The sequence below is a fragment of the Oryzias latipes genome, chromosome 1 (assembly GCF_053564925.1).
Source record: "Oryzias latipes strain Hd-rR chromosome 1, Olatipes_Hd-rR_3.1".
NCBI classification, from domain to species: Eukaryota; Metazoa; Chordata; class Actinopteri; order Beloniformes; family Adrianichthyidae; genus Oryzias; species Oryzias latipes.
The window spans coordinates 26,352,501-26,379,901 of NC_136237.1; the positions used below are offsets into that span (position 1 = coordinate 26,352,501).

Genomic DNA, 27,401 nt, shown 5'->3' on the forward strand with positions numbered 1-27,401 from the left:
TAAAGTTTAGTATCAAACTCTACTTCTCTTAATGCTGCAGCCATTAAAATGTAACTAATTTGCACTTTGCCTCTGTATACACCAAGTATTATACAAATGTGCTAGACGTTTGCAAAAAAGCACATTGACCACAAATTTTTAATTACACAAAAAAATCAAAATTAAGTAAAGCTTTGCAAAAATTCAATAGGATATTTCTATATATATTCACCTTTCAGATTAGACTTTGGAGCAGTGAAACTTGAAGGAGTCTCATCCATGGAGGGTCCTTTCGATCTCTCTGGTGATTTAGATGGTAGCTCATTTCGGTCATTTGATGCAAATGAGCCTTCTGTAGTGGGTTCTGTGGGGGAAAAAAATACTTTTAGAAAAACATTTTTTTTTTTTACGTTCCATTGTCTATTTTTTAATATTTTGCAAGTGTGCATTAAATTCCTTGATCTCCTCACTGGCTAATTAGTTTTACAATCCTATGCATTTGGACTTCAGTATAAGCTACTTTAATAGCAGCAAATGATTACAGGAGAATGCATACCATCAACAGCAAACAAGTCATTTTCCTCATTTATGCGTCCTTCTTCAGTGATGGGAACTTCATCTGTAGAGTTTTACAAAAAAATAGGTTAGTAAAGAGTCCAAAACTAGTGGTTAAGCATTTTAGTAAAATTTAAAAACCAACCATCTGGGTCAATTCCAATCTCGTCCAAGTTTTTTCCATGAAACTCAGCCAGTCTTCCTTGCTCCAGAGCCATCAACACTTTGCTGACTTTGGCTAGTTGCAGGGTCTTTTCAGGTAGTCTGTAGAACTCCCGGTGAATTCTTATATCATGTCCCAGAAAGTTAGCCAACTGGTCCATCTCTGTATCAGTCATGTTTAGCACAGTTGAAAGGGTTGCAGCATGCTTCCGCAGTCTGGTAGATGTCAGTGACTCTGGGCATTTTGCACCACATATCTTAGAAAAATTCCGAAGGCAATCAGAACCTCTGAAATGTGTCAAGGCATCTGGTCTGGCAAACAAATAAATGTTCCCTTTCAGAACCCCAGAAGCATCTCTTTGCTTAACTAACAGTTCCAGTGCACACAACATCTTTGGGGTAAGTAGGACCGGAACAGGACGGCCTCGTTTTCCTCTGATGATAATTCTTGTAAAATGTCTGCAGAGCTTTTTTTCCACTTCAGAAAGTGCCCAGTCCACATCTTCATGGGAGTCAGAAAGGTCTCTCTTCTCAAATGCTGATAAAGGCATGCTTGACACCTCTCCTTCTCTGCGCCGATTAAAGAGAATTATCTGTGTCAAGCAAGTCTTTGACAGTTCTGACCAAGCCTTAGTGGAAGGGTTTGCAGAGAGTAAGCTGAACCACTCTTCTTGGACTTTATCAAGATGTGTGTGCAACTTTTGCACGTCTTCAGTAAATGGCATGAGAGTGGGAACATTCCACTTTGCTTCCCTGATGTTTCTTAATGCCGTTGCTGATATCATCTCATTCCACTTCTCTCGATGGACTTCCAGGAACTCACTAGCCTTCTTAACAAGCTCTTTGTCATCGGTAATTAAACCCTGAGCTTTTAAGAGCTTGCTGACTTTAACTAGTGTATTTCCAAGCTTGTTTGCTAGTGATGGGACAGAGAACTTGTTTTCTTCATCATCATACCCGCATGTAGCCTTGACAGCTTTCACTGTCTCAGGGTACTTCTTGGGGTTGATGAGATCTTCCATTTTTTTTAAAGTTGTGACTTTTCTGGCTTGATGTACAAGTCTTCCCATTTCTCGCATCTTCTCTCGAACATATTGCTGACTCTTTGCAGAAGTTCCGCCTTTATTTAACAGATGTTGTCCTAAATCTATGATGACAGTATCACTTTTTATTATGTTTGTGATTTCGTCAGGATTCATTGCACTGATTACCTTCCAAAGATGTTTGCTAATGTGTGAAGGGACTGGTCCAGTGAATGCACACAAAGCCTGAACACGATTTTTGCCAGGCTTTTTGGTGACAGTTCCCGGTTTAAGTGAACAAGTGCCCACGTGTCTCCATAACACATTTCGTTTGTAAAGTCCTTGACAGTATGCGCAGTGCATAAAGTCTTTACCTTGAATTTCTGCAGATGGTCGTTTAGATGCCACCAGTTTCCCGCTTCCAGCCTCCATAACAGCAGCATTGTGTGCAAAGTTTCCTTTGTTGCGAATGAAATCCAAATGCTTTTTCCTCTCTCTAGAGCCTTTTGGAAAGCTGAGAGCTTTAGCTACGTCACATTTATTAATATGAGCACGCTCAAGATGCCTGGCCATCTTAGCGTAAGGCTTATTACAATACAAGCAATAATGCTTTTTGTCATAAACCCTTTTTCCTCCTCTTTTTTGGCAAGCAGTAACAACAATATCATTATCATTCATACTTGAAGAGGGTTCTTCTTCTGCTCCCAAGTCATCAGGTATATCACTAAGTGGGTAATTACTTATGGATGTTGTAGAGTCGCAGATCTCTTCATTTAAAGGATTACTGACATTGGGTAAGTCATCCAGCTTAGGACGTTTTTCCCGACCCGGTGTTCTGAAGCTGCAATCACTGTCAGCATCACTTTCTGAGCTTGTATCTGGAATGTAAAGATCTGAACTTGAAGTGGAGTCATAAAGCTGATCAGGGTCCTCCAGATTCAGGTCTTGGAGCTTAAACAAACAAAAAGTTCAAGAGTAACAGTGCGTTCTGCAACAGCTGCGCTAAAGTAAAATAGAAACAAATGATGGCATTCATCTTTCTGCTATATGTAAGGGGAACATATTAAAAAAAACATAGTTAACCTGAAATAGAAATAAATGTCTAGAAATGTGAAATTAAACCTTTCATATTTTTTTAAGCCAACAGAAAATAGTAAGAGTTTAAAACTCACAATGACACTTTTAGTTCTTCTTAATCGTGGGACAAAAATCTCATCGTTAGGGTGCATCACAAGCTGCAGAGCACATACATACAGATAAAAAAATGTTAGACAAGTTTATAGCATTACAAAATTTGTTACATTGTCAGTGAAAGCTTTAAATTTCTTATTTATATATATATTTTTTATATAAATTGAACAAGACTAGACTGGCCAATTGAAAAGAATAGTATACAAGAATAAAATCAACTTTGGAATATAGCAAAAAGCTAGATTTAGACACACCTGTAAATTTACATTAAGAAAAAATAAAGTTTTACCTCAGATGAAGATGTAATGTGCGATTCACTGGCTTTGTCTGTCCAGGGAACTGGCAGTGTTAGAGGATGGCCTTCTACTGAATTCATGCGAACACGATCCTTTGGTGACTGCAAGACATTTTTTTAAATTTAAAAAATATATATATATAAAACTTAATGTTTAGTGTAAGACTTAAAAGATGCTTGATAACAAACAGGTGTGTTAGCTTTAATTGTTCATTGAAAAAAGTGTTATGATATAAGAATTAGATGTTTTTTGATAATATGTAAAAATTAAAAATTCCTATTTTTATAAAAGTGAAAAAATTTGCAGATTATGGCCAAGACTACAATTTTACACAAATTGGATTGTACATCGTGGGGACCAGCTATATTCAACACAATCAGCCATAGTAATTCCTCAAACTGTGTAACAGAAACCTGTCTTTTGGGGACGTAGTCAGAGTCAAAAATCGCAACAAATGTTCCATCAACGACCATTTATAAATTGCATAATCCAAATCTGTAGATAGCCACTTTTACTCAAATATAACAGAACACATCAGCTGGTTAGACCCTCTTAACTGGTCAGATATTTCACATATGCGAGCAAAAAAGGTCTAAGGAACTCTCAAATTACAAGATAAACACAAACAGAGCAGTACCTGAAGGAAAGAGCTGCATAGTCCACTGGCATCATCTGTCTGGATTTCTGGCAGTGTTACAGGGTTGCCTTGTTCCACTGCATCCATGTGAAGACCATCTGTTGGTGACTATAAGATGAAAATATATTTACAAAAGATTTTTAAACAGAATTGAGGACTAAAAACTAACTAAATAATCTATAATCTAAGGTATAATGATTGATAAAGCTGAATATTTAAAAAAACAAAACAATGAATAAATAAATATATGACTCAAATAGAAATATGAATGATTTCAATAATTAGATATTGAGAAAATTGGTAAAATTTTTAACCAAAGTATTGTGTTTTAAACAAATACTTGTGTATAATGGGGACCCGCTATTTTCAACACCATCACCCATATTATTTCCTCAAACTGTGTAACAGAAACCTGTCTTTTGGGGACGTCGTCAGAGTCAAAACTAAATTCAAACTAAAATCAAAAACCTACAAGTCTAAATGTTCAAATTCACAACAAATGTTCCATCAACGACCATTTATAAATTGCATAATCCAAATCTGTAGATAGCCACTTTTACTCAAATATAACAGAACACAATAGCTGTTAGACCCTCTTAACTGGTCAGATAATTCACAAATGCGAGCAAAAAAGGTCTAAGGAACTCTCAAATTACAATCTAAACACAAAAGGAGCTGTACCTGAAGGAAAGAGCTGCATAGTCCACTGGCATCATCTGTCTGGATCTCTGGCAGTGTTACAGGGTTGCCTTGTTCCACTGCATCCATGTGAAGACCATCTGTTGGTGACTATAAGATGAAAATATATTTACAAAAGATTTTTAAACAGAATTGAGGACTAAAAACTAATGAATTAATCTATAATCTAAGGTATAATGATTGATAAAGCTGAATATTAAAAAAAAAACAATGAATAAATAAATATATGACTCAAATAGAAATATGAATGATTTCAATAATTAGATATTGAGATAATTGGTAAAATTTTTAACCAAAGTATTGTGTTTTAAACAAATACTTGTGTATAATGGGGACCCGCTATTTTCAACACCATCCCCCATATTATTTCCTCAAACTGTGTAACAGAAACCTGTCTTTTGGGGACGTCGTCAGAGTCAAAACTAAATTCAAACTAAAATCAAAAACCTACAGGTCTAAATGTTCAAATTCACAACAAATGTTCCATCAACGACCATTTATAAATTGCATAATCCAAATCTGTAGATAGCCACTTTTACTCAAATATAACAGAACACATCAGCTGGTTAGACCCTCTTAACTGGTCAGATAATTCACAAATGCGAGCAAAAAAGGTCTAAGGAACTCTCAAATTACAATCTAAACACAAACAGAGCTGTACCTGAAGGAAAGAGCTGCATAGTCCACTGGCATCATCTGTCTGGATCTCTGGCAGTGTTACAGGGTTGCCTTGTTCCACTGCATCCATGTGAAGACCATCTGTTGGTGACTATAAGATGAAAATATATTTACAAAAGATTTTTAAACAGAATTGAGGACTAAAAACTAACTAAATAGTCTATAATCTAAGGTATAATGATTGATAAAGCTGAATATTAAAAAAAAAACAATGAATAAATAAATATATGACTCAAATAGAAATATGAATGATTTCAATAATTAAATATTGAGATAATTGGTAAAATTTTTAACCAAAGTATTGTGTTTTAAACAAATACTTGTGTATAATGGGGACCCGCTATTTTCAACACCATCACCCATATTATTTCCTCAAACTGTAACAGAAACCTGTCTTTTGGGGACGTCGTCAGAGTCAAAACTAAATTCAAACTAAAATCAAAAACCTACAAGTCTAAATGTTCAAAATCACAACAAATGTTCCATCAACGACCATTTATAAATTGCATAATCCAAATCTGTAGATAGCCACTTTTACTCAAATATAACAGAACACAATAGCTGGTTAGACCCTCTTAACTGGTCAGATAATTCACAAATGCGAGCAAAAAAGGTCTAAGGAACTCTCAAATTACAATCTAAACACAAACAGAGCTGTACCTGAAGGAAAGAGCTGCATAGTCCACTGGCATCATCTGTCTGGATCTCTGGCAGTGTTACAGGGTTGCCTTGTTCCACTGCATCCATGTGAAGACCATCTGTTGGTGACTATAAGATGAAAATATATTTACAAAAGATTTTTAAACAGAATTGAGGACTAAAAACTAACTAAATAGTCTATAATCTAAGGTATAATGATTGATAAAGCTGAATATTAAAAAAAAAAACAATGAATAAATAAATATATGACTCAAATAGAAATATGAATGATTTCAATAATTAGATATTGAGATAATTGGTAAAATTTTTAACCAAAGTATTGTGTTTTAAACAAATACTTGTGTATAATGGGGACCCGCTATTTTCAACACCATCACCCATATTATTTCCTCAAACTGTAACAGAAACCTGTCTTTTGGGGACGTCGTCAGAGTCAAAACTAAATTCAAACTAAAATCAAAAACCTACAGGTCTAAATGTTCAAAATCACAACAAATGTTCCATCAACGACCATTTATAAATTGCATAATCCAAATCTGTAGATAGCCACTTTTACTCAAATATAACAGAACACAATAGCTGGTTAGACCCTCTTAACTGGTCAGATAATTCACAAATGCGAGCAAAAAAGGTCTAAGGAACTCTCAAATTACAATCTAAACACAAACAGAGCTGTACCTGAAGGAAAGAGCTGCATAGTCCACTGGCATCATCTGTCTGGATCTCTGGCAGTGTTACAGGGTTGCCTTGTTCCACTGCATCCATGTGAAGACCATCTGTTGGTGACTATAAGATGAAAATATATTTACAAAAGATTTTTAAACAGAATTGAGGACTAAAAACTAACTAAATAGTCTATAATCTAAGGTATAATGATTGATAAAGCTGAATATTAAAAAAAAAACAATGAATAAATAAATATATGACTCAAATAGAAATATGAATGATTTCAATAATTAGATATTGAGATAATTGGTAAAATTTTTAACCAAAGTATTGTGTTTTAAACAAATACTTGTGTATAATGGGGACCCGCTATTTTCAACACCATCACCCATATTATTTCCTCAAACTGTAACAGAAACCTGTCTTTTGGGGACGTCGTCAGAGTCAAAACTAAATTCAAACTAAAATCAAAAACCTACAGGTCTAAATGTTCAAATTCACAACAAATGTTCCATCAACGACCATTTATAAATTGCATAATCCAAATCTGTAGATAGCCACTGTTTTATGAAATAATTTTTTGCAGGTTCGAGGGAGGTAGGCACTGAGCAGAAACAAATGACTCAAAGACTGCAAGCTAGAATAAAATGTGTCTTTTTATTCCCCGCTTCAAAACAGTCACACAACATAACACAGGAGTTTAAGCCATGCAGTTTCAACAGAAAACATTTCATCTGCCCCTACCGTGACACACGGACTGGAGAGCCAACAGTCCCGATAGAGTGGCTTGAAACAAAACTCCGGCTGGGCGTTCGTACGTAACCCACAGCAGACTCTGAATAAAGTTGGGCTTCCTTATCTTTTATATTCTTTGATGAGCGTGAGGAAAAGGAGGGCCGGTCCCTTCCCGCAGGCTCACCCTGCACGTAGACTCATCCTATACCATCATAAACATGTCAGACTATCTTCTACAGAGCACTCCTTTTACGGGTCAGTAACAGGATAAAATTCTAAACATTGTCAGGATATGCTCTACAGAGTCCTCCCTTAACAGGATAAAACTTTATATTAAACATTCCTTTTGGGGGTCAGTCATAGAAACATCATAAACATATCAAGACATTGTCCTTTTTTTGGTTATTAGCAACATAGAACCTTATATAAGAGTTTACATAAGTATTCCTTTTTTGGATGGTCAGCCACAGAACATTATCTTTAATGCAGGGCAGAAGGCTCCCCCCCCTGCCTACCGTGCATTATCCATGTCATTCCACCCCTTGGTCTGGGGCTGACCATTAATTAAGGAAATGATTCCCATCCCCGGCATGTGAATCCCAAGTAATAAAACGATATTCTCGTGCTCCTAAATAATATAAGCATTCATTCTGGATATGATGCACAGCAAAATCAAGCAAATCTACCCGAGACGGAAAATGCCTGATGGTACGGCGATAATTACATGAAATCCAGTAATCATCCACAAAAATTTCCTGTTGACATGAAGGATCAAGGCGGACAGAATATTTTTCTGTTCCAAATGAATCATCTCTGGTAGATAGAATAATTTTCATTTGAAAGCCAAATTATAGATCAATTTAGAAACCTTGCGTCGCACTTGACGAATGTACACACAGGTTAGGATATTGCAAAGCATCAAAACAGCGATAATAACTATTAATATGATCAAGGGAGGCACAACGGTTGTCCGAGCTGTTACAGACATCCCAGAAAAGATATCCCACCAGTGGTGCGCAGAGTGTTGTTCCACCATTCTAGCGGCATGTACCACCTTATTCTTTGTTATGACCGTGGATATCATGAGTCTGGAAACGTTGGACCTATAAGAATTGATTATCTTTTGGACCTCCGTGGAACGGTTCAGTGCGCATATGAATCGCTCCAGGGATACCTTCCATGGCATGTGAAGAACATTCCACTGCAACATGGTAAGGTGAGATTCTGAAGTAAAATTGGTCAATTGATAGGTCACATTTTTCCATTTCCAGATATTCACGTTCTTCAAACATCCAGAAAAAGGTGTCCACAGCAACATCGGATGGGGGTTAATCGTGGCTATACAGATAGTGTGGGGAGCTATCTGCCATAGCAAGTCAGAAGGTTTTTCTACATACCATTCGCATAGTGCCGTGTCTTCGGTTAAACATGGTTCTCGATATCTACTTGTCACTAAACAGGCCATCCCTTGATCCGTCTGATCACATGTACTAAGGTCATAGGTAAGATTAGTCTGTGGACTAAACCAGTCGCCTTTCAGGATCACATACCAATAACCTGTGAGGGTTACGACAGGCAAAACATGATACTTACATACTGGCGTATGTTCAGTAACATTCATTTGCACCCATCTGACAGTGCAAGCGGTAGCATTACATATGGTCTTCTCAGGATGTATGTGCAACCATAGTCCGTCAGAGATATTCCACAAATTCCTCCACTCGTGAGGATTGTTAGTTGTTACAATCCTCTTGAATCTGTCCTGTTGTAGACGTGCATGTAATCCTTGCACGTTACAGATCGTCATATCCAATGCTTTTGTCACATTTTTCAACACCGTGGCTGCCTCGTTAACCGCAGTCACAGTCCATCCAAACTGAGCGAAGAAAACTTTCGCCGCCTGCTGTTGGGTCAAGACAGTGGTTGGCATCCATGCACCCACAGAATGGAAGGCCTGTGAAGCATCTTGACCCGCGCTTGACAGCATAGAGCGAGTTGCCTCTGTATTCGCAGTGTTAGACAGACCAAGGATAGTTCCAGCTCCACCCAGCAGGGTGTCATACCATGCCCGCTTTCGACGAACTCCATGGCAGGCAGGTATGGGTGGCAGGAGCACAGTCCAAGTAACATCCACATGAGTCCGTTGTTGGGCCAGTTTCTGGCAGGTACCTATTACAGGAACAATGTTGGTTCGTATTACATCCAGGTCACTGGGCAAGACCATTACCATCCACAGGAGTGAGGTCCTATTGATGATAACAGTTCCGTTGCCACCCCATATCGTCTCAGTCATTGTTATATTCCAATGAGTACCATTTCTTTCGCTGGTTTCACAAGATCTCAAATCGCTTGATCGGCTAAACTGGCACGTGGTGACTCTAGCTGCAACAAATAGAGTGCAATTCTTGCGCACCATCGCAGCGTTGTAATTCTCTCTCCACCAATACATCTCGCAGTTGCTGGTTAGGTTCACAACCCCATAACAGCGTCGATAGGCCGGACAGCTGAAATCATCTTGCTTCCGGGCCGTTGACTCGTTTCTCCATGCAATCTGGAAGGGTTGCTCAATCACTTTAAGTCGTGTAGCTGGCGTTCCACCGCCGCCGCAGCAGAGGCTGACGAGGACCAGGATAGCAAAGAGTGCATGGACCCCCATGCCCCATAAGCCGGCACTGCAACCTCCGTGGCGGAAGGACTGGCGGGGGAACAGTGCCATGGTTCTTAGATGATGATCGTCCAATCAGCAGTCTCCACGGGAACATCCTGTAAAATATGGATACTTAACACACACATTAATCTTCTCTCAAATAACATTTATTGGCAGGAACATTATCCCACTTATCTTCCCCAGGATACATCACAGTTAGTCATTCCTGGTAAAACATCCATTCCAATTATCCATTCTTTAATGGGTGTTATTATAACGGAGTATTGCTTTATTGACATATTTTCAATTTTTTTTAAGGGCAGCGTTACTGTTTTACCCATCACTACGCACCCCCCTAACCCAGTCAATGTTACAGTTGAACCTTTAAATTTATGAGGGTTTCCATGTAGCAAGGTGGCTGCTGCCCCAGTGTCAATCAGAGCCACCACTGATTGAATTGATTTCTTCCAATAAATGTCTACCATGACATGGGGTCTAATGTCATCAGCAGACCATTTTTACAGATCAAATTACTGGGGCTTGGCCTAATCCCTAATCAAAATTAGGGAGATCCAACAGATTTGGGTAAAGACGGCTTTTCTTTTTGTCTTTATTTTTACCCTTTTTTCTCTTTCTTTTTCTGTTTCTTTCTCTAGATGCTTTTGCTATTTGATAAGATTCGTCTTCATCCTCACTGCTTGAAGATTCAGAGGTTGACTCTTGTTGCTTTCGTTCGTTAGTTCTGACATCACTCTGTACTGAGCTTCTATCATCACTCAGTGTTTGAGAGTGTGTAAGAGACTGTAAAAATCCCTTAAAGTCAGCCCATTCTGCACAGGAGACTTTTAGCCCCCTTTTTCTGCACATTTCTCGCAGCTCCGCAGTTGGTTTCCCATCAATCTCTGAGAGAGGAACTCCCCCCTTCACTAAAGCTGACCAGATATCTCGACGGGAGGGGCCACCGTCCTCCTCTGACAGTCTGACTATCCACAGGTCAAGAGGTTCATCCCCTTTTCTCCTCAACCTATTAACCAGATGAGCCACCTCCTCAGAGATGTAATCCTCCAAAGTTCTGGTTAAAACAGGCTGTGGTTGATCCTGTGGCACTGCTTCATACATATGATGTCCGTGCTCATCCATAACAGGATGTCCATTAACGTCCGTTAATGGTCTCATTAAAGGAGGCACCTGTTGCTCTACACGGCGTCTCCTTATTACTGGATTAGCCCTAAGCAAGGGCCCTCCGTCACCCCACTCAAAAAATCCTACTCCTTCATGAGAGTCGTCCCAGATGTTGCCATCCCAGCTTTCAGGGTCCCAATCATCCCCGTTTCCGAATTTAGCCATAAAGGCTCTGATTTGAGGCCCCTCGAGCTTGCGTGGAGGTTTATTATTTTTCCTCCTGTTTACTTTTGACACATGAGCGATGGCTCGCTCAGCCAGCCTGGCATGAGTTTGAGCCTCTATTTCTAACTTCATGATTTTTTGTTTCAGCAATGAATTCTCTGCTGTCTGCGCAGAGAGATCATTTGCTTGCTGCAGCATCTGCGTCTCCTGCTGCATTCTCCTCTGATACTGATCTTTCCATGCACAGGCACACATCCACATGCGCCTCTGAGCCCCTCCCAACGGAGCTTTCGGCTGAACAGTAATGCGACGTAATGCAGCCAGCACGGCGGCTGGAGACCCGTCATCACACTCACTGGACCAGTCCTCTGATCGCCCTCCCCCGTCCCGCAGGCACATAGCGACCTCTTTCCACGGACCGGTCCATCCTGGACAAATATCTTCCTCTTTTTCCTCAGATTTTTTCTGGGTTTTCCTCTTAAACATTGTTTCTATTCAGTGTATCCTCCCACCAATTTGTTGATCCTGTTCGTGACGCCAAAATGTTTTATGAAATAATTTTTTGCAGGTTCGAGGGAGGTAGGCACTGAGCAGAAACAAATGACTCAAAGACTGCAAGCTAGAATAAAATGTGTCTTTTTATTCCCCGCTTCAAAACAGTCACACAACATAACACAGGAGTTTAAGCCATGCAGTTTCAACAGAAAACATTTCATCTGCCCCTACCGTGACACACGGACTGGAGAGCCAACAGTCCCGATAGAGTGGCTTGAAACAAAACTCCGGCTGGGCGTTCGTACGTAACCCACAGCAGACTCTGAATAAAGTTGGGCTTCCTTATCTTTTATATTCTTTGATGAGCGTGAGGAAAAGGAGGGCCGGTCCCTTCCCGCAGGCTCACCCTGCACGTAGACTCATCCTATACCATCATAAACATGTCAGACTATCTTCTACAGAGCACTCCTTTTACGGGTCAGTAACAGGATAAAATTCTAAACATTGTCAGGATATGCTCTACAGAGTCCTCCCTTAACAGGATAAAACTTTATATTAAACATTCCTTTTGGGGGTCAGTCATAGAAACATCATAAACATATCAAGACATTGTCCTTTTTTTGGTTATTAGCAACATAGAACCTTATATAAGAGTTTACATAAGTATTCCTTTTTTGGATGGTCAGCCACAGAACATTATCTTTAATGCAGGGCAGAAGGCTCCCCCCCCTGCCTACCGTGCATTATCCATGTCAGCCACTTTTACTCAAATATAACAGAACACATCAGCTGGTTAGACCCTCTTAACTGGTCAGATATTTCACAAATGCGAGCAAAAAAGGTCTAAGGAACTCTCAAATTACAATCTAAACACAAACAGAGCTGTACCTGAAGGAAAGAGCTGCATAGTCCACTGGCATCATCTGTCTGGATCTCTGGCAGTGTTACAGGGTTGCCTTGTTCCACTGCATCCATGTGAAGACCATCTGTTGGTGACTATAAGATGAAAATATATTTACAAAAGATTTTTAAACAGAATTGAGGACTAAAAACTAACTAAATAATCTATAATCTAAAGGTATAATGATTGATAAAGCTGAATATTTAAAAAAACAAAACAATGAATAAATAAATATATGACTCAATAAATAGAAATATGAATGATTTTAATAATTAGATATTGAGAAAATTGGTAAAAATTTTAACCAAAGTATTGTGTTTTAAACAAATACTTGTGTATAATGGGGACCCGCTATTTTCAACACCATCCCCCATATTATTTTCTCAAACTGTGTAACAGAAACCTGTCTTTTGGGGACGTCGTCAGAGTCAAAACTAAATTCAAACTAAAATCAAAAACCTACAAGTCTAAATGTTCAAAATCACAACAAATGTTCCATCAACGACCATTTATAAATTGCATAATCCAAATCTGTAGATAGCCACTTTTACTCAAATATAACAGAACACATCAGCTGGTTAGACCCTCTTAACTGGTCAGATAATTCACAAATGCGAGCAAAAAAGGTCTAAGGAACTCTCAAATTACAATCTAAACACAAACAGAGCTGTACCTGAAGGAAAGAGCTGCATAGTCCACTGGCATCATCTGTCTGGATCTCTGGCAGTGTTACAGGGTTGCCTTGTTCCACTGCATCCATGTGAAGACCATCTGTTGGTGACTATAAGATGAAAATATATTTACAAAAGATTTTTAAACAGAATTGAGGACTAAAAACTAACTAAATAATCTATAATCTAAGGTATAATGATTGATAAAGCTGAATATTTAAAAAAACCAAACAATGAATAAATAAATATGACTCAATAAATAGAAATATGAATGATTTTAATAATTAGATATTGAGAAAATTGGTAAAATTTTTAACCAAAGTATTGTGTTTTAAACAAATACTTGTGTATAATGGGGACCAGCAATTTTCGACACCATCCCCCATATTATTTCCTCAAACTGTGTAACAGAAACCTGTCTTTTGGGGACGTCGTCAGAGTCAAAACTAAATTCAAAAACCTACAAGTCTAAATGTTCAAAATCACAACAAATGTTCCATCAACGACCATTTATAAATTGCATAATCCAAATCTGTAGATAGCCACTTTTACTCAAATATAACAGAACACATCAGCTGGTTAGACCCTCTTAACTGGTCAGATATTTCACAAATGCGAGCAAAAAAGGTCTAAGGAACTCTCAAATTACAATCTAAACACAAACAGAGCTGTACCTGAAGGAAAGAGCTGCATAGTCCACTGGCATCATCTGTCTGGATCTCTGGTAGTGTTACAGGGTTGCCTTGTTCCACTGCATCCATGTGAAGACCATCTGTTGGTGACTATAAGATGAAAATATATTTACAAAAGATTTTTAAACAGAATTGAGGACTAAAAACTAACTAAATAGTCTATAATCTAAGGTATAATGATTGATAAAGCTGAATATTTAAAAAAACAAAACAATGAATAAATAAATATATGACTCAATAAATAGAAATATGAATGATTTTAATAATTAGATATTGAGAAAATTGGTAAATTTTTTAACCAAAGTATTGTGTTTTAAACAAATACTTGTGTATAATGGGGACCAGCAATTTTCAACACCATCCCCCATATTATTTCCTCAAACTGTGTAACAGAAACCTGTCTTTTGGGGACGTCGTCAGAGTCAAAACTAAATTCAAACTAAAATCAAAAACCTACAGGTCTAAATGTTCAAAATCACAACAAATGTTCCATCAACGACCATTTATAAATTGCATAATCCAAATCTGTAGATAGCCACTTTTACTCAAATATAACAGAACACATCAGCTGGTTAGACCCTCTTAACTGGTCAGATATTTCACAAATGTGAGCAAAAAAGGTCTAAGGAACTCTCAAATTACAATCTAAACACAAACAGAGCTGTACCTGAAGGAAAGAGCTGCATAGTCCACTGGCATCATCTGTCTGGATCTCTGGCAGTGTTACAGGGTTGCCTTGTTCCACTGCATCCATGTGAAGACCATCTGTTGGTGACTATAAGATGAAAATATATTTACAAAAGATTTTTAAACAGAATTGAGGACTAAAAACTAACTAAATAATCTATAATCTAAAGGTATAATGATTGATAAAGCTGAATATTTAAAAAAACAAAACAATGAATAAATAAATATATGACTCAATAAATAGAAATATGAATGATTTTAATAATTAGATATTGAGAAAATTGGTAAAAATTTTAACCAAAGTATTGTGTTTTAAACAAATACTTGTGTATAATGGGGACCCGCTATTTTCAACACCATCCCCCATATTATTTTCTCAAACTGTGTAACAGAAACCTGTCTTTTGGGGACTTTGTTAAAGTCAAACGCAAACAAAGAACTATATGATTTTTAAATAAAATGTAATTACTAATTATTTTCACCGTAGGAAATGGATAAACTTGACAGATAAATAACTTAAAACATTTGTCTGAAACAGTCCCGAATAAAGTCCTAACTCTTTTCACACACGCCCTTCACAGTATCCACTCAAATTGTGTGTAAGGCTTTTAATTACTTTGAATACATAAATTAAGTCATGTAAATGTACTAAGGAAATCTTGCCTTGTTTCCACTTTAAAGTTTCATTCTAGAAAAATGTTTAGTATGGTTCACGAAAGAGTAGCTTAGAACACGTTTTCAAGTTTAGAGTACAAGTAGAGAGGGTGCATGAGTAAAATTAACAGTGAAACCGTTCTAGAGCTAGGTTTAATCTAATTACTATATCTAGTAACTGTTTCATATATGTTTTTTTAAGCTATAACCCCTATTTTTTTTTTTTTTTACAAATAATATAAATTTACAAATGCTGTAGTTGGAGCCACCTCTAGTAAGTAATGCAGAATACCTTTGTTCTCCATGGGCAGTCATTGCCTCCATAGTCGTATGTAATTTCTTCTCCTTCTTGAATGTTGTGTAAGGCAAATAGACAAAGGTGTGGCACTCCATTCACATCAATTTTTTTCATTTTACTATTTGGGCATCTGTGCTCATCGTTAACAAACCGTCCAAGAGAGCCATCTTCTCTAGAGGCATCAATGCTGTTAAAAAAAAGAATACATTTTTTCACACCAAACATAAAAAATGGATATAATTTTAGCTAACATTTGTCATCTCCATTAATACTGATCCATAAATATTATGCAAACTCTAAACATACCACCATATTTTCTCCTTCCATCTAAAGGCAAACATGAAAGTTGCACAGGAATGATGGTAAACTCTTTTTCTTCTTTCACATTCTTTTTCATTTATCATGTCACCTCTGTATTCCACAATAAAATCTCCTTTGTTGAATGAATGTGTAGCAAATACACCACGCCCTGTAAAACCAAAACAAATAAAAATAAAAATCAGTTGATGAAAAGGCCTTTAATGAGATGATCATTATGTGACTGACACATCTTGTAAGTCATCAAGGCTTCCTAATCCTGAAGATCAACCCCCCTGCCTGTTTATTCTAGCTGTATTTCATGCTGCTCATTGCCTAGAACAGGTGTGCTCCCTCAATCAGGATGAGCATCAAAAAGTAAGGGGCTAAAAAACAGGCAGGGTGATGGATCTCCATGACCAGGATTGAGCAGCTCTGTTTAAAAAGTAACCATGGGCTCACACTGCATGTAATAAAGCGGAGGTGCAGTCGCCGGAGTCTTTTCGGAACTTAAAAAGTGCGAGAGGCACTCCCACAGCATCCAGTCCGGTCTGGCCTCTCCTGCAATTCAAATCCGTGCTGTTGGCTTAAAATTTTGGCCGAACGCCAGAGCGACCCAGAGCTCAAATAAAACTACCTAAACCGTAACTCATGCGAGCGAGTGTACAGTGCATCCAGTACATTTTTCAAAATAAAAACTATTTACTTGTACACACTATGTGTAAATTTATGCTGACACAAGGTCACAAAGGGTGTGGTACCGCGTCATTTTGGTAATTTAACAGCATGGACAATGAGAGGCTGATCACAGAGGTCCAGAACTACCCCATCCTTTATGATACTGTTCATGCTTTTTATAAGGATGACAAAAAGGATATAGCCTGGGCTGTAGCAGGACTGCAGCCATCTTTAGCCAATGCGAGTCATCTGCCATAGCTCCGATGACTGCAGCGGAGCAGTGGTCACTGGATGCAGTGTGAGCCAGGGTAACATAACACAAGTTCAAAGAACACATCCTCACCTTTAACTGCATTGATGAACTTCACCTCTAGTTTTCCTGTTTTGTCAGTCTTTGTGATAACATGATGCATTGCATCCTTCTGCGGGCTAATGCGTGGTGCCATTCTAAACTGCATGAGAGACAATAGTGATTAATTTGTCTTTTCATGCATCCTAGGTATTGCACAGCAAAAGATTGTTACACAAATCACATCACTTCACACATACCTAGTTCAACACAAACTTGTATAAATAACAATTTATATTTACCAAATCCACTTTTTAAAGAGTAAGAGGGATACAGGGAACTACAAGCTGACTTGCTGAACTTTATCCTCTGTTGTAACAAGTTAAGTCTACAGCTCGATCTCTCTGATTAAAACGGAGTTCTGCTGACTTACGTTTCATGCGCGTTTTAAATCAATCCTCTGAACTACTGTCTGCGGCCGGGTTCCGTCACTCACGCGGAGCGGCTCATCACTGCAGGCCTTCAGCAGATCATCTTTTCAGCTGCTCATTTTTGGACAGTTTGTCCCCACAAATCATATCCGCAGCGTCGTCTGTGTATTTCATCCCTACTGAGCGTCAACGCGACACAGGTGTTCGCCTGCTCTGACGTAATTAATGCTCCAATGTCGGCTCGTCGCACGTGCAGGGGAAAAAGGCACCCACAGTAAACCCGTTTCCTCACAAATATTTAAGCAGAAACGAACAGAGAGAATTAAAAGGAAATGTGCAGCGTATGTCCCGTTTTCGAACGAGTCGCGCGGCCACCTATTAAGTTTAAGCTAATATCTGCAAAGTTTTTCTGACATGAAAAACACGGCAGAAACACTGAAAAACAGGGAAACCTGACCAGTTCGTCAAAAACAACTTCAAATAATGCGTACCAGCAAAGCACATGATTAAAAAATAGCAATTAAAGCGCTTTTTACCGTGTCTTGCTCCAACTTTTTGAGGAAGATTACTCCCGTGAAACCATCTTGCCTCCCATCACGATGCACCTGCGCGAGCTCTGTGGGTCACGTGACTGTTTTAAAGCGCGAGCAAAACATATACGTTGCTTGAATGACTCTACAATCGTTGAAACTTAATTAATTTACTCATATTTTTACAATAAATGAAATATCTCTGTATTTTAAGAGCTCTGAAAAATTGATATTTAATATTGTAGTTGTGGTGTTACCCTCCTTACCTTTGGGCTTCACACCCAATAGGCTTTGCAGCTGACTATTCTGTATGTCTATGGTGATTTTGCCCTCCTTATTCAGTTGGCAAATAAGTGAATAAAGCTTTACAGTCAGAAGACAAGACGTGTCTCTTCATCATTTGCCCATAGTGTTCAAAAGAAACATGTAACATTAACACTTTTAAAAAAAAAAAAAAAACATAGATGTGATTTGGGAAACATTGTTTAACCTGTATGGTTTTGTTAAATAATGTTTCATCCAATATGAAAATCACCTTCATTTATTCTTTTTTTATTTATTCTTCTTTTTTACTTATGTGGGAAACGTCTTTGTGGTATTATTGTATTGCAGTGTCTTTCTCCTTTTCTTATGGGTCCATTATACTCTGCTTTCATCTTGATTTCTGAATCAAAAACTCTTACCTTTGTTCAATGAATTCTTAACTATCAGTCCTCTAAGGGCTACTTTTCCCTTGCAGAAGTTTTCAGGCGATACAGTGGCCTGCATCAAGGGGTGGAGGTGGGGGTGGACAGGCGGCTTGTGGAGGACTTTGAGGCCTGGAGGAGGAAGAATCAGCTGCAGCTGAATATCCAGAAGACCAAAAAATGATCCTGGACTTCAAAAAAAGCCTCAAACACCTCAAACCAGATATATTGAGGGAGACAGCATGGAGATGGTACAGTACCTGTGGGTCTTGTTGGATAACAAGCTAGACTGGACCACCTATACAAGAAGAGCCAGTCCAGGCTGCGGTGTGCTGGTGCAGCACCAGTAAGAAGAACATCTCCCGGATGAATAAATTAATATATAAGGCCAGCTCCATGGTAGGACTGAAACTGCCCCAGTGGAGGACGTGGCTGAGCAGAGGATTTCTTTCAAGTTCAGAGCCATTGTGACCAATCCCTCACAACTGCAGCACCAAACCTTCACTGGGAAGAAGAGTGTATTCAGCAGAGGTCTAATATTTACAGATCAGTGTGAACTAGATCAGTTTTAATGGTTTTACTGTAGTAGATTTTAATATCTGAATATGTTATGGATTTATTATATATTTTAAATCTATTAATATTTTTAACCAATAGATTTTAATGGTTTGGTATGGATTTATTTTTCTTTTTTCTTTTATTGCATGTGTTGAATGGAAGCAGCTGGTCGCTTTGTAATTTCGGGATTAATGAAGCTTCATCTCTTCTTTTTCTACAGCCTTCATGGCAAATACTGAATGGACATTAAACTCCTGCTATTGATTATCATGGAAGTACTGCTGGAATGAAGAGAAATAACAAAAGTGATCTGGCGCTGATAGATCCACGTGGAGGCAAAATGTACAGCAGGAAAAAGATACAGATGACGAGCTTGATTGAACTTGGGAATGGCACAGTAGAATCAGAGGGAAACAAGGTAAAGGCTCTGGGATGATTGTGGAGCACGACATTGTTTTCTTTAAGTCTTCACAAGAGTTTCACAAACTGTTGCTGGTGTTTTGGCCTCCATGCAGATCTCTTGAAGTTGTGATGTTTCGGGGCTGAGACTTTCAATCCCCTTTCAAAGATTTTCAATTCAATTCAACTTTATTTTTATAGCCCAATATTACAACAGTATTAAACTCAATAGGCTTCACACTGGTATTTGTATAATAAACATGAAATCATAAAGAGCATAAAGTCATAGAATTCAATAGGTAATGGCTAAACTAAACAGACTAGGACTTATATAGACATATCCCCACCTTCTCAGTAAGGAAAAAACCCTTAACCCTTGTGCTATCTTAGATGACAACACCCTTACACTGACGTGTTCTTCCTACCATGACAAAAGTAGATAAAGGTGGAAAGATTTCACGTAATCCATGGACACCAGTGAAGATCACAAATCATTGAAGAAAAAAGGTTTAGCGCACTGTCTAGTGGGTCTAGATGACCCATTCCCAATGTTAAAGTGCCTAGGATAACACAAGGGTTACAAAATGGCTTCCGTCCTTTGCCTGGACAGACAGGCGATTTACCAGAACTCTTAGTGAAGAATTAGCTTATCTTACTCTACAACTACCTGTTTAAATAGTCCATATGGAGGTTTCATCCAGATGAAGTTGGGGTACGGCTGGGAGCCAGGGAAGTGAAGCTAACATATTACTCCTTTAGGAGTAATATGTTAGCTTCACTCTTCTGCTAGTTCCTGCTAACAATCTTGCTGCTGCATTTTGAACAAGCTAAAGACTTTTTAAGAAACTTTTAGGACACGCTGATAGCAAAGAGTTACAGTAATCCAGCCTAGACAAAACAAATGCATGGATGAGCTTTCCAGCATTACATTTGGATACTATATGTCTGATCTTATTGATATTGCACAGGTGAAAAGAATGCAGTTTTACTAGCCTGTGATATTTAAGCCTTAAACGATAAATCCTGGTCAAAGTTAGGTTTCTAACTTTGGAATTGTTGGCTATATTTATGCCATCCAGGGAGACTATCTGATCAGATAGAGCATATCTGAAGTTTTTAGGACCTTGTACTATGACCTAAGTTTTTTTCTAGGTTTAGGAGGAGGTAATTAATTGTCATCCAGGTCTTGATTTCACTGATGCAGGCATTTCGTTTCTCTATATGGCCATTCTGATCAGGTTTAATGGATTAACAAAACAGCTTATCAGCCACACAACAGTGAAAATTAATATTGTTCTTCCTGATTATGTTTTCCAAGGGCACCATGTAAAGCATAAACAGGATCGGTCCAAGAATTGAGCCCAGTGGGACTCCATAGGTAACTCAAATGCAATGAGAGGACTGTCCATTTATGTTAACAAACGATTGTGGATAAACAGGATTCAGGCCACTTGAGGGTGTTCTTTGGATGCAACTCAGTGTAGCAGGATGAGCTAATTGAGTTTCAGCACAGGTGTAGTTACTCCCATCTTGGTGCTGCTAATGAGCATCTGGCCACCTATAAAATGTGACTGAGCGGGCTCGCCATCAACTTTGGCTGAGACTGCCTCTCTCCTTCGGGTTTCTGCTTCTCTGTCGGTGCAGTGCAGTGGTAATCACAATTTGTTGTTGCACAGCGGATCTCCATGTGACTAGAAAAAAAGGTGAATAGGAATGGACCGCATCGCTTCCCATAGCTTCCTTCAGATGATATCACAGCACTGATTTGGTCTTTGGTGCAGAACCAGCTACTGCTTATTATGGGTCTTGTGGCCTTTGTCGGGATTAACTGCAGATGCTTCACGTGTTTGTCCCATCAATCCAAGATGGCAGCAGCAAGTCCTATGCCTGTTTTATGTCTGTCTGTTTTTCTCCAGTTTTTCCCAGTTTTAATCGATTTTAGAGCATTTTTATTTTTGAAAACGTGGCAATTCTGTTTTATCATCTGTTATATTTGTGGACTGTGGATCTATACTACTACCCTGTTTTGTGAGCTGCCCTGTGATTTTGAATTGCCTCACTTGCTCTGGGGCCTGTACCACCCAGCCTGAGCCTGCTATTTCACTGTGGGTCTGGTGCAAACCGGCTTGAGCCTGCTACCTAACTCTGGGGCCTGTGCCACCCGGCTCGAACTTGCTACATCACTCTGGGACCTGTGTTAACCGGCTTGAGCCTGCTGCATTCACTCTGGGACCTGAACTAATCTGGCTTGAGCCTGTTACATCATTCTGGGGTCTATACTAACTGGCTTGAGCCTGCTACCTCGCTCTGGGTCCTGTGCTAAACAGCTTGAGCCTGCTACATCCCTCTGGGGCCTGTGCTAACTGACTTGAGTCTGCTACGTCACTCTGGGACCTGTGTTGCCAGCTGGAGCCTTCTGTACTACTCTGAGGTCTGTGCTGCTTCTAATATCCAATCACTCAAAGTCAACATTAAGTTGTGGACAATGGCATAAGTTACAACTTTATTTTGTTTCCTGGTTGTGTGGGACCTGGGGTTGAGTTATCATCCCTGGGTGAGAACTACTAACAATGCATTTAGCCTGTGGGACATTGGTCATGGATACACTCAAGCTAATCCTGCTGTTCAACCTGCGCAACTACCAATTCACCTGGCACAGGACATGAATTTATCATCTGCTCTGCCCAGAGATTTACCTAAACTTCAAAGTGTTCTAGCTTTGCATTTTTTAAACAAGAGACTTTGTTTGGTATCATCCTCCCACAAGACAGACTCAAAATGTAAGGCAATGAGGCACCGTTTTTGATTGTTTTGCTTTTACTTCTGTCTGGCAATGTGCAACCTAACCCTGGTCCTGAGCTACAGTGTACACAGACACCATCCGACTTTAAAGCCATGTCAGGGCTCAAATTTGTCCATCTAAATGTGCGCAGCTTGTTATCTAAAATGGACATGGTCAGGATTTGGGTTAAATCAACAGACGCTGACATTGTAATAATCTCGGAAACTTGGCTGTCTAAACCTATAGCTAATAAGGTTATTAATATACATAGTTACAGTGTTTTTCTAAACTGACAGGCCTAAAAAAGGTGGTGTTGCTGTTTATTTTAAAACAAGATTTGATGTATCAATAGTTCTGTCAGAATCTATCTGTAAACAAATGGAATTTTTGGCATTGAATGTTGAAATAGCAAAGGGCCTTTGCATAACTGTTGTTGGGTGTTATAGGCCTCCATCTGCCTCCAAGGATGCATTACAATCCCTAAAGCATCTTTTGGCCAAAATAAATTACAGTGAGCTTGTTTTGGCGGGAGATTTTAACTGGGACTGGCTTAATCAAGTTTCTGATGAGTTCAAGTCCTTCTGTTTTCTATTAATCTTGCCCAGTTGATCAATTTAACCACTCGGCTAAATCTTAAGTGTCTTGATAAGTCCGCCTTAATTGATTTAATCTTAACAAATGTACCACATAAATTCTCATCTTTAGGTGTTTTCTACAATGATTTGAGTGACCACTGTGTGGTAGCCGCTGTTCGGAACACCAAAATCCCCAAATATAAACCACTCATTATTTATAAGAGAAATCTCAAACTTTTTAATCAACAAACATATCACCATGATTTGTCATCAAATAACTGGAATAATATAGGTCTGTTGCCAGATGTAAGATTAGCTTGGAATGTTTTTGAGACAAGTTTTATGCAAATTATAAATAAGCCTGCTCCTTTAAGAAGGCACAGGCTAAAGGGGAGAGAAAACCCCTGGTTCTCTCCAGAGTTGGCAGATACTATGCATGAGCGTAGTATTAATAGATATGCTTTTCAAAATGTAGCTGCATGAAAAACCAAAGAAATTACCTCAATTTGGAAATCAGCTTTTGTTATCCCTTTATTTCAAAGGTGACCCAGCAATTTTAGCTTTACAGACCTATATCTAATCTATCACTATTGTGCAAAATTCTTGAATATCTTGTAAGTGAGGAATTAAAAGACTTTTTATTTTCCAATTCAATCTTGGCAAAAATATCAGTCGGGCTTTAGAAAAAAACATAGCACTGGAACAACTGCAATGAAGGTGATAAATGAATTATTGTTGCTCTTTACAAGAAACAATATTGTGCATCGCTTTTTATTGTTCTGTCAAAAGCATTTGATATTGTCGATCATGGTGTTTTAAAGAGAAGACTTCTTCGGTCAGGATTGTCAGAGCAAGCAGTTGATTGGGTCTCTTATTATCTGAGTAATAGAACCCTGTGCATTAAATATGAAGGTCTATGTTCTGAATGTGTTACTGTCCGCAGGGGAGTTACACAGGGTTCTATATCAGGTCCCCTCCTATTCATTATTTATATCAATAATTTGGGGCTAAATGTATCTGATGCTAATATACATTTTTATGCTGATGGCACAGTTATTTATTGCTGTGGAACAATTCTTGATCGGCCATTGAATCCTTGCAGAAAGCCTTTGGTGCTGTCTAGCAATCTTTACTTCAACTAAAATTAGTTCTCATTGCTGATAAAACCAAGCTTATGTTGTTTTCTAATTGTAAGAAGATGCCTGATACAATTCCCACTGTGTCCACTCTTGAAGGAAACAACATAGAGGTCGTTCATGAGTATAAATACCTTGGTGTATTGATTGATGACTCCCTCACTTTTAAACCTCATGTGGAGAATCTTGTCAAGAAACTGAGACTAAAATTGGGTTTTTATGTTCGAAACAAGCTGTGTTTTTCGTTTAAAGTAAAGAAGCAACTTGTAGCTGTGACTTTCCTCTCTGTGAAGGATTATGGAGACCTGTTTTAAATGAATGCTTCAGTTCAATGTCTTCGAATGATTGACATGGTTTATCATTCTTCTCTGAGGTTCATTACTAACTGTAAAACAACGACACATCACTGTGAGTTGTATTCTCGAGTGGGATGGCCTGCCCTGGCCATACGTAGGAGGAGTCATTGGTACACTTTTTATTTATAAGGCACTGCTTGGACTAATGCCGACCTACATATGTTCCTTACTGTCACAGAGAAGGGCTAATTCTTATTATCTTGGTTCACATGATCATGTGTTGCTCTCTGTTCCATTTGCTCGCACCGGACTGGGCAAAAAGGCTTTTGTCCACTCTGCACCTTATGCATGGAACATGTTGCAGAAGGACTGGAACTTGATTGAGTTGATTTCCTTGAATGCTTTTAAATTTAAACTGGGAAGTCTCAAGGCTGACTCCATAACATGCACTTGTTTTTCATAATCGGTTTGTTATTTCCCGTTATTTTGCTCTTTGTAATTGTGTAACTGTATTTTAGTTGCTGCCGCTTGTCCAGGACTCTCTTAGGTTTTTAATCTCAACGGGACTTTCCTGGTTAAATAAAGGTTAAAAAAATAAATAAATCTGTACCACCGTCCTGCTGGGTCAGCCGCTGAGTAGCGGCGTCTCCTCTCCCACTGTGAAGCTGGTCACGTGGCTGCGCAGGTGCCCCTGGGATTCCTGTCATTTCTACCTATCTCCGTGAGAATCTATCTTTAAAAAGCATACTGGCTATGTTGTTTTTAATTGGTTGATTATTGGTTTTACTGGGTTTGTATGCCAATAAGTGGCTAATGCTTTGTTTTTTGTTTCAGAGCTGCCTGAAACTGTAACTTGTATGCAAGTGGAGGTTTACTCTCTTTTTTTGTGTGGTTTTTGAGTAAACAGCTCTGTTTTTAGGGGAGTTCTAGGCCATTAGTGGTTTTATCCTAGTGTGCCTGAAGAGCTCACATTGCCACATCTCCTCCAAATGCAATGAGTACAGTTCTTACCAAAAAGTTCTAATTTGGTTTCATCTGACCACAGGACATTTTCCCAATCTTCTTCTGTATCATCCAAATGCTCTCTAGCAAACTTTAGATGGGCCTGCACATATACTGGCTTTAGCAGGGCGACACATCTAGCACTGCAGGATTTGTGTCCCTGGCGGCATAGTGTGATACTGATGGTAGCCTTTGTTACTTTGGTTTTAGCTCTCTGCAGGTTTTTCACTAGGTCCCCCTCCTGTGGTTCTGGCATTTCTACTCACCATTTTTGTGATCATTTTGACCCCAGGGTGTGAGATCTTGTGAGGAGCCCCAGATGGAGGTAAATTATCGGTGGTCTTGTGCACACACAAGACAACGAAGCACACACAGGAACACCACCAAAGAAATACAATGGTGGAAAGAGCTAAATGGTCTGAATGCTGTGGCTCTCTGTGTTTTTTGTAAAATACCTATCATGTTCTAAGATTGTCATGGTAACCTGGTCTAACACATCAACGTGCAGTCCAGGTTTGTTTTGTAACATCATCATGTATAAGGTAAAAATGTTTTGTGAAAAAAAGTTGCATAGTGAGGAAATAAAAAGCTTTATGTTCTTAATTTGTCATTTATTTATTCATTTTTCATCTTCAAAGTATCGATAAGAGTATCGTTAGAATACCGGATCGATAAGCAGTATAAATAAGAGTAGTAGTACCATTAAAACCTTAACGATAGCCATCCCTATCCATGACATAATGTCAAATGTAGGAGGAACATTATTTTGTGGATAAAATAGAAGTTCTGATGAGGTAGGCTGCAAAAGTGCTTCTAGTAGAGCAGGGGTTTCAAACTCAATTGACCTTGGGGGCTTCAAGCCAGGTCAATGTCACGCCTCCAAGAGTCACATACCCCACTGTGATTGGTTGGTTCGTCAGCTCCACACACAACACTGAAAAAGTGTAATTCATACAAAACTGGCGGGCCGCACCAACATTAATCTTTCATATTAAGGCAGGGGCCGCAAAATATCATCTGGGGGGCCGCAAATAGCCCGCGGGCTGTGAGTTTGAGACCACTGCAATAGAGGACAAATGTCTTTGATCTCTTGCTGATTTTTTAGATTGACCCACCCAATAAGAAATTGACAGTCTGCCGTCTTAATGGTAGGTTAATTTGGACAGTAAAATATCACAAAGAAAATCAAGAAAACAACTAATTTTTCAATAATTAAACTACAAGATTCACACTAAATGAACCGTATAAGTGGGGACGAGGAAGTGGGCGGTGCTAGACTATATTAGGAAAACTGTGTGTGTGTGAACCGCTGACTGCAATACCATAGGAAAGACACTAGAGGCATCAGTGAGCAAAACTCACACACTCACACATATGAAAAAATGTGACTTCTGTGCCTAAGCTAAAAATTGCACAGGAACCTTAAAAAATGCTTTTTAAGCTATTTTGAATAGTTATCTTAATGGGGACCAGGATTTTGGTCCCCACTACGCAATTGGTCCCCATTCCGTGACTGTGTAAACAGATCGATGTCCCCATGATGCAATGAATACCAACACACACACACACACACACACACACACACACACACACACACACACACACACACACACACACACACACACACACACACACACACACACACACACACACACACACACACACACACACACATACACACATACATATATATATATATATATATATATATACATATATACATATATGGGAGCCGGTTTAGCTCGTGCTGGTTTGCGGCGCCTTCCGTCCGTGAAACCAGGGTTCGACTCCGGGCTGCTCCCTGTTCCCTTCTCTACCCCTGTGCCGGTTCCAAGCCCGGTTTGAGAAGGTTGCGTCAGGAAGGGCATCCGGCGTAAAACATTGCCAAGTTTACCATGCGACTTGTTCGCTGTGGCGACCCCTGATGGGAGAAGCCGAAAGAGGAAGAAGAAGATATATACATATATATATGTGTGTGTGAGAGATTTATTGGTTGATTGCGTATTTTCACACATTCAGATTTATTTATTTAATTATGAACAGTTAGGGAATAGGGACTCCATACACATT

General features: G+C 38.9%; 2 protein-coding genes across 2 annotated transcripts in view; both read right to left on the minus strand.

Annotated features, from left to right (window-relative positions):
• The window catches only part of LOC144994411 (uncharacterized), a 7,654-nt gene extending 955 nt beyond the window's left edge, over positions 1-6,699 (minus strand). The window contains exons 1-10 of the mRNA XM_078952189.1: positions 6,558-6,699; positions 5,880-5,987; positions 5,203-5,310; positions 4,524-4,631; positions 3,843-3,950; positions 3,199-3,306; positions 2,891-2,953; positions 680-2,669; positions 536-598; positions 212-343 (exon numbers count right to left, since the gene is read on the minus strand). Coding sequence (XP_078808315.1) covers positions 212-343; positions 536-598; positions 680-2,669; positions 2,891-2,953; positions 3,199-3,306; positions 3,843-3,950; positions 4,524-4,631; positions 5,203-5,310; positions 5,880-5,987; positions 6,558-6,644 — 2,875 coding nt within the window. The 5' untranslated portion in view covers positions 6,645-6,699. The remainder of the gene's footprint in view (positions 1-211; positions 344-535; positions 599-679; positions 2,670-2,890; positions 2,954-3,198; positions 3,307-3,842; positions 3,951-4,523; positions 4,632-5,202; positions 5,311-5,879; positions 5,988-6,557) is intronic.
• Positions 6,700-7,183: 484 nt separating this feature from the next.
• Positions 7,184-27,011, minus strand: LOC144994414 (uncharacterized). The gene is made up of 10 exons (XM_078952194.1): positions 18,581-27,011; positions 17,904-17,983; positions 16,991-17,099; positions 16,082-16,141; positions 15,824-15,859; positions 15,667-15,722; positions 14,701-14,808; positions 14,016-14,123; positions 13,344-13,451; positions 7,184-12,765 (listed from the first exon to the last, which is right to left on the minus strand). The coding sequence occupies exons 1-10, from the start codon at positions 18,663-18,665 to the stop codon at positions 12,613-12,615; spliced, it is 903 nt and encodes a 300-aa protein (XP_078808320.1). The 5' UTR covers positions 18,666-27,011; the 3' UTR covers positions 7,184-12,612.
• Positions 27,012-27,401: the final 390 nt, after the last annotated feature.

What these genes read in the sequence shown, in the direction of transcription:
- LOC144994414 (XM_078952194.1), bottom strand. Translation starts at nt 18,665, where the DNA reads ATGCAGGCCACTGTATCGCCTGAAAACTTCTGCAAGGGAAAAGTAGCC. An exon ending in AAAAGTTGGAGCAAGACACG is followed by an intron (nt 17,100 to 17,903) that starts GTAAAAAGCGCT and finishes TCTCTCATGCAG; the next exon opens with TTTAGAATGGCACCACGCAT. An exon ending in TATGCAGCTCTTTCCTTCAG is followed by an intron (nt 14,124 to 14,700) that starts GTACAGCTCTGT and finishes TTCATCTTATAG; the next exon opens with TCACCAACAGATGGTCTTCA.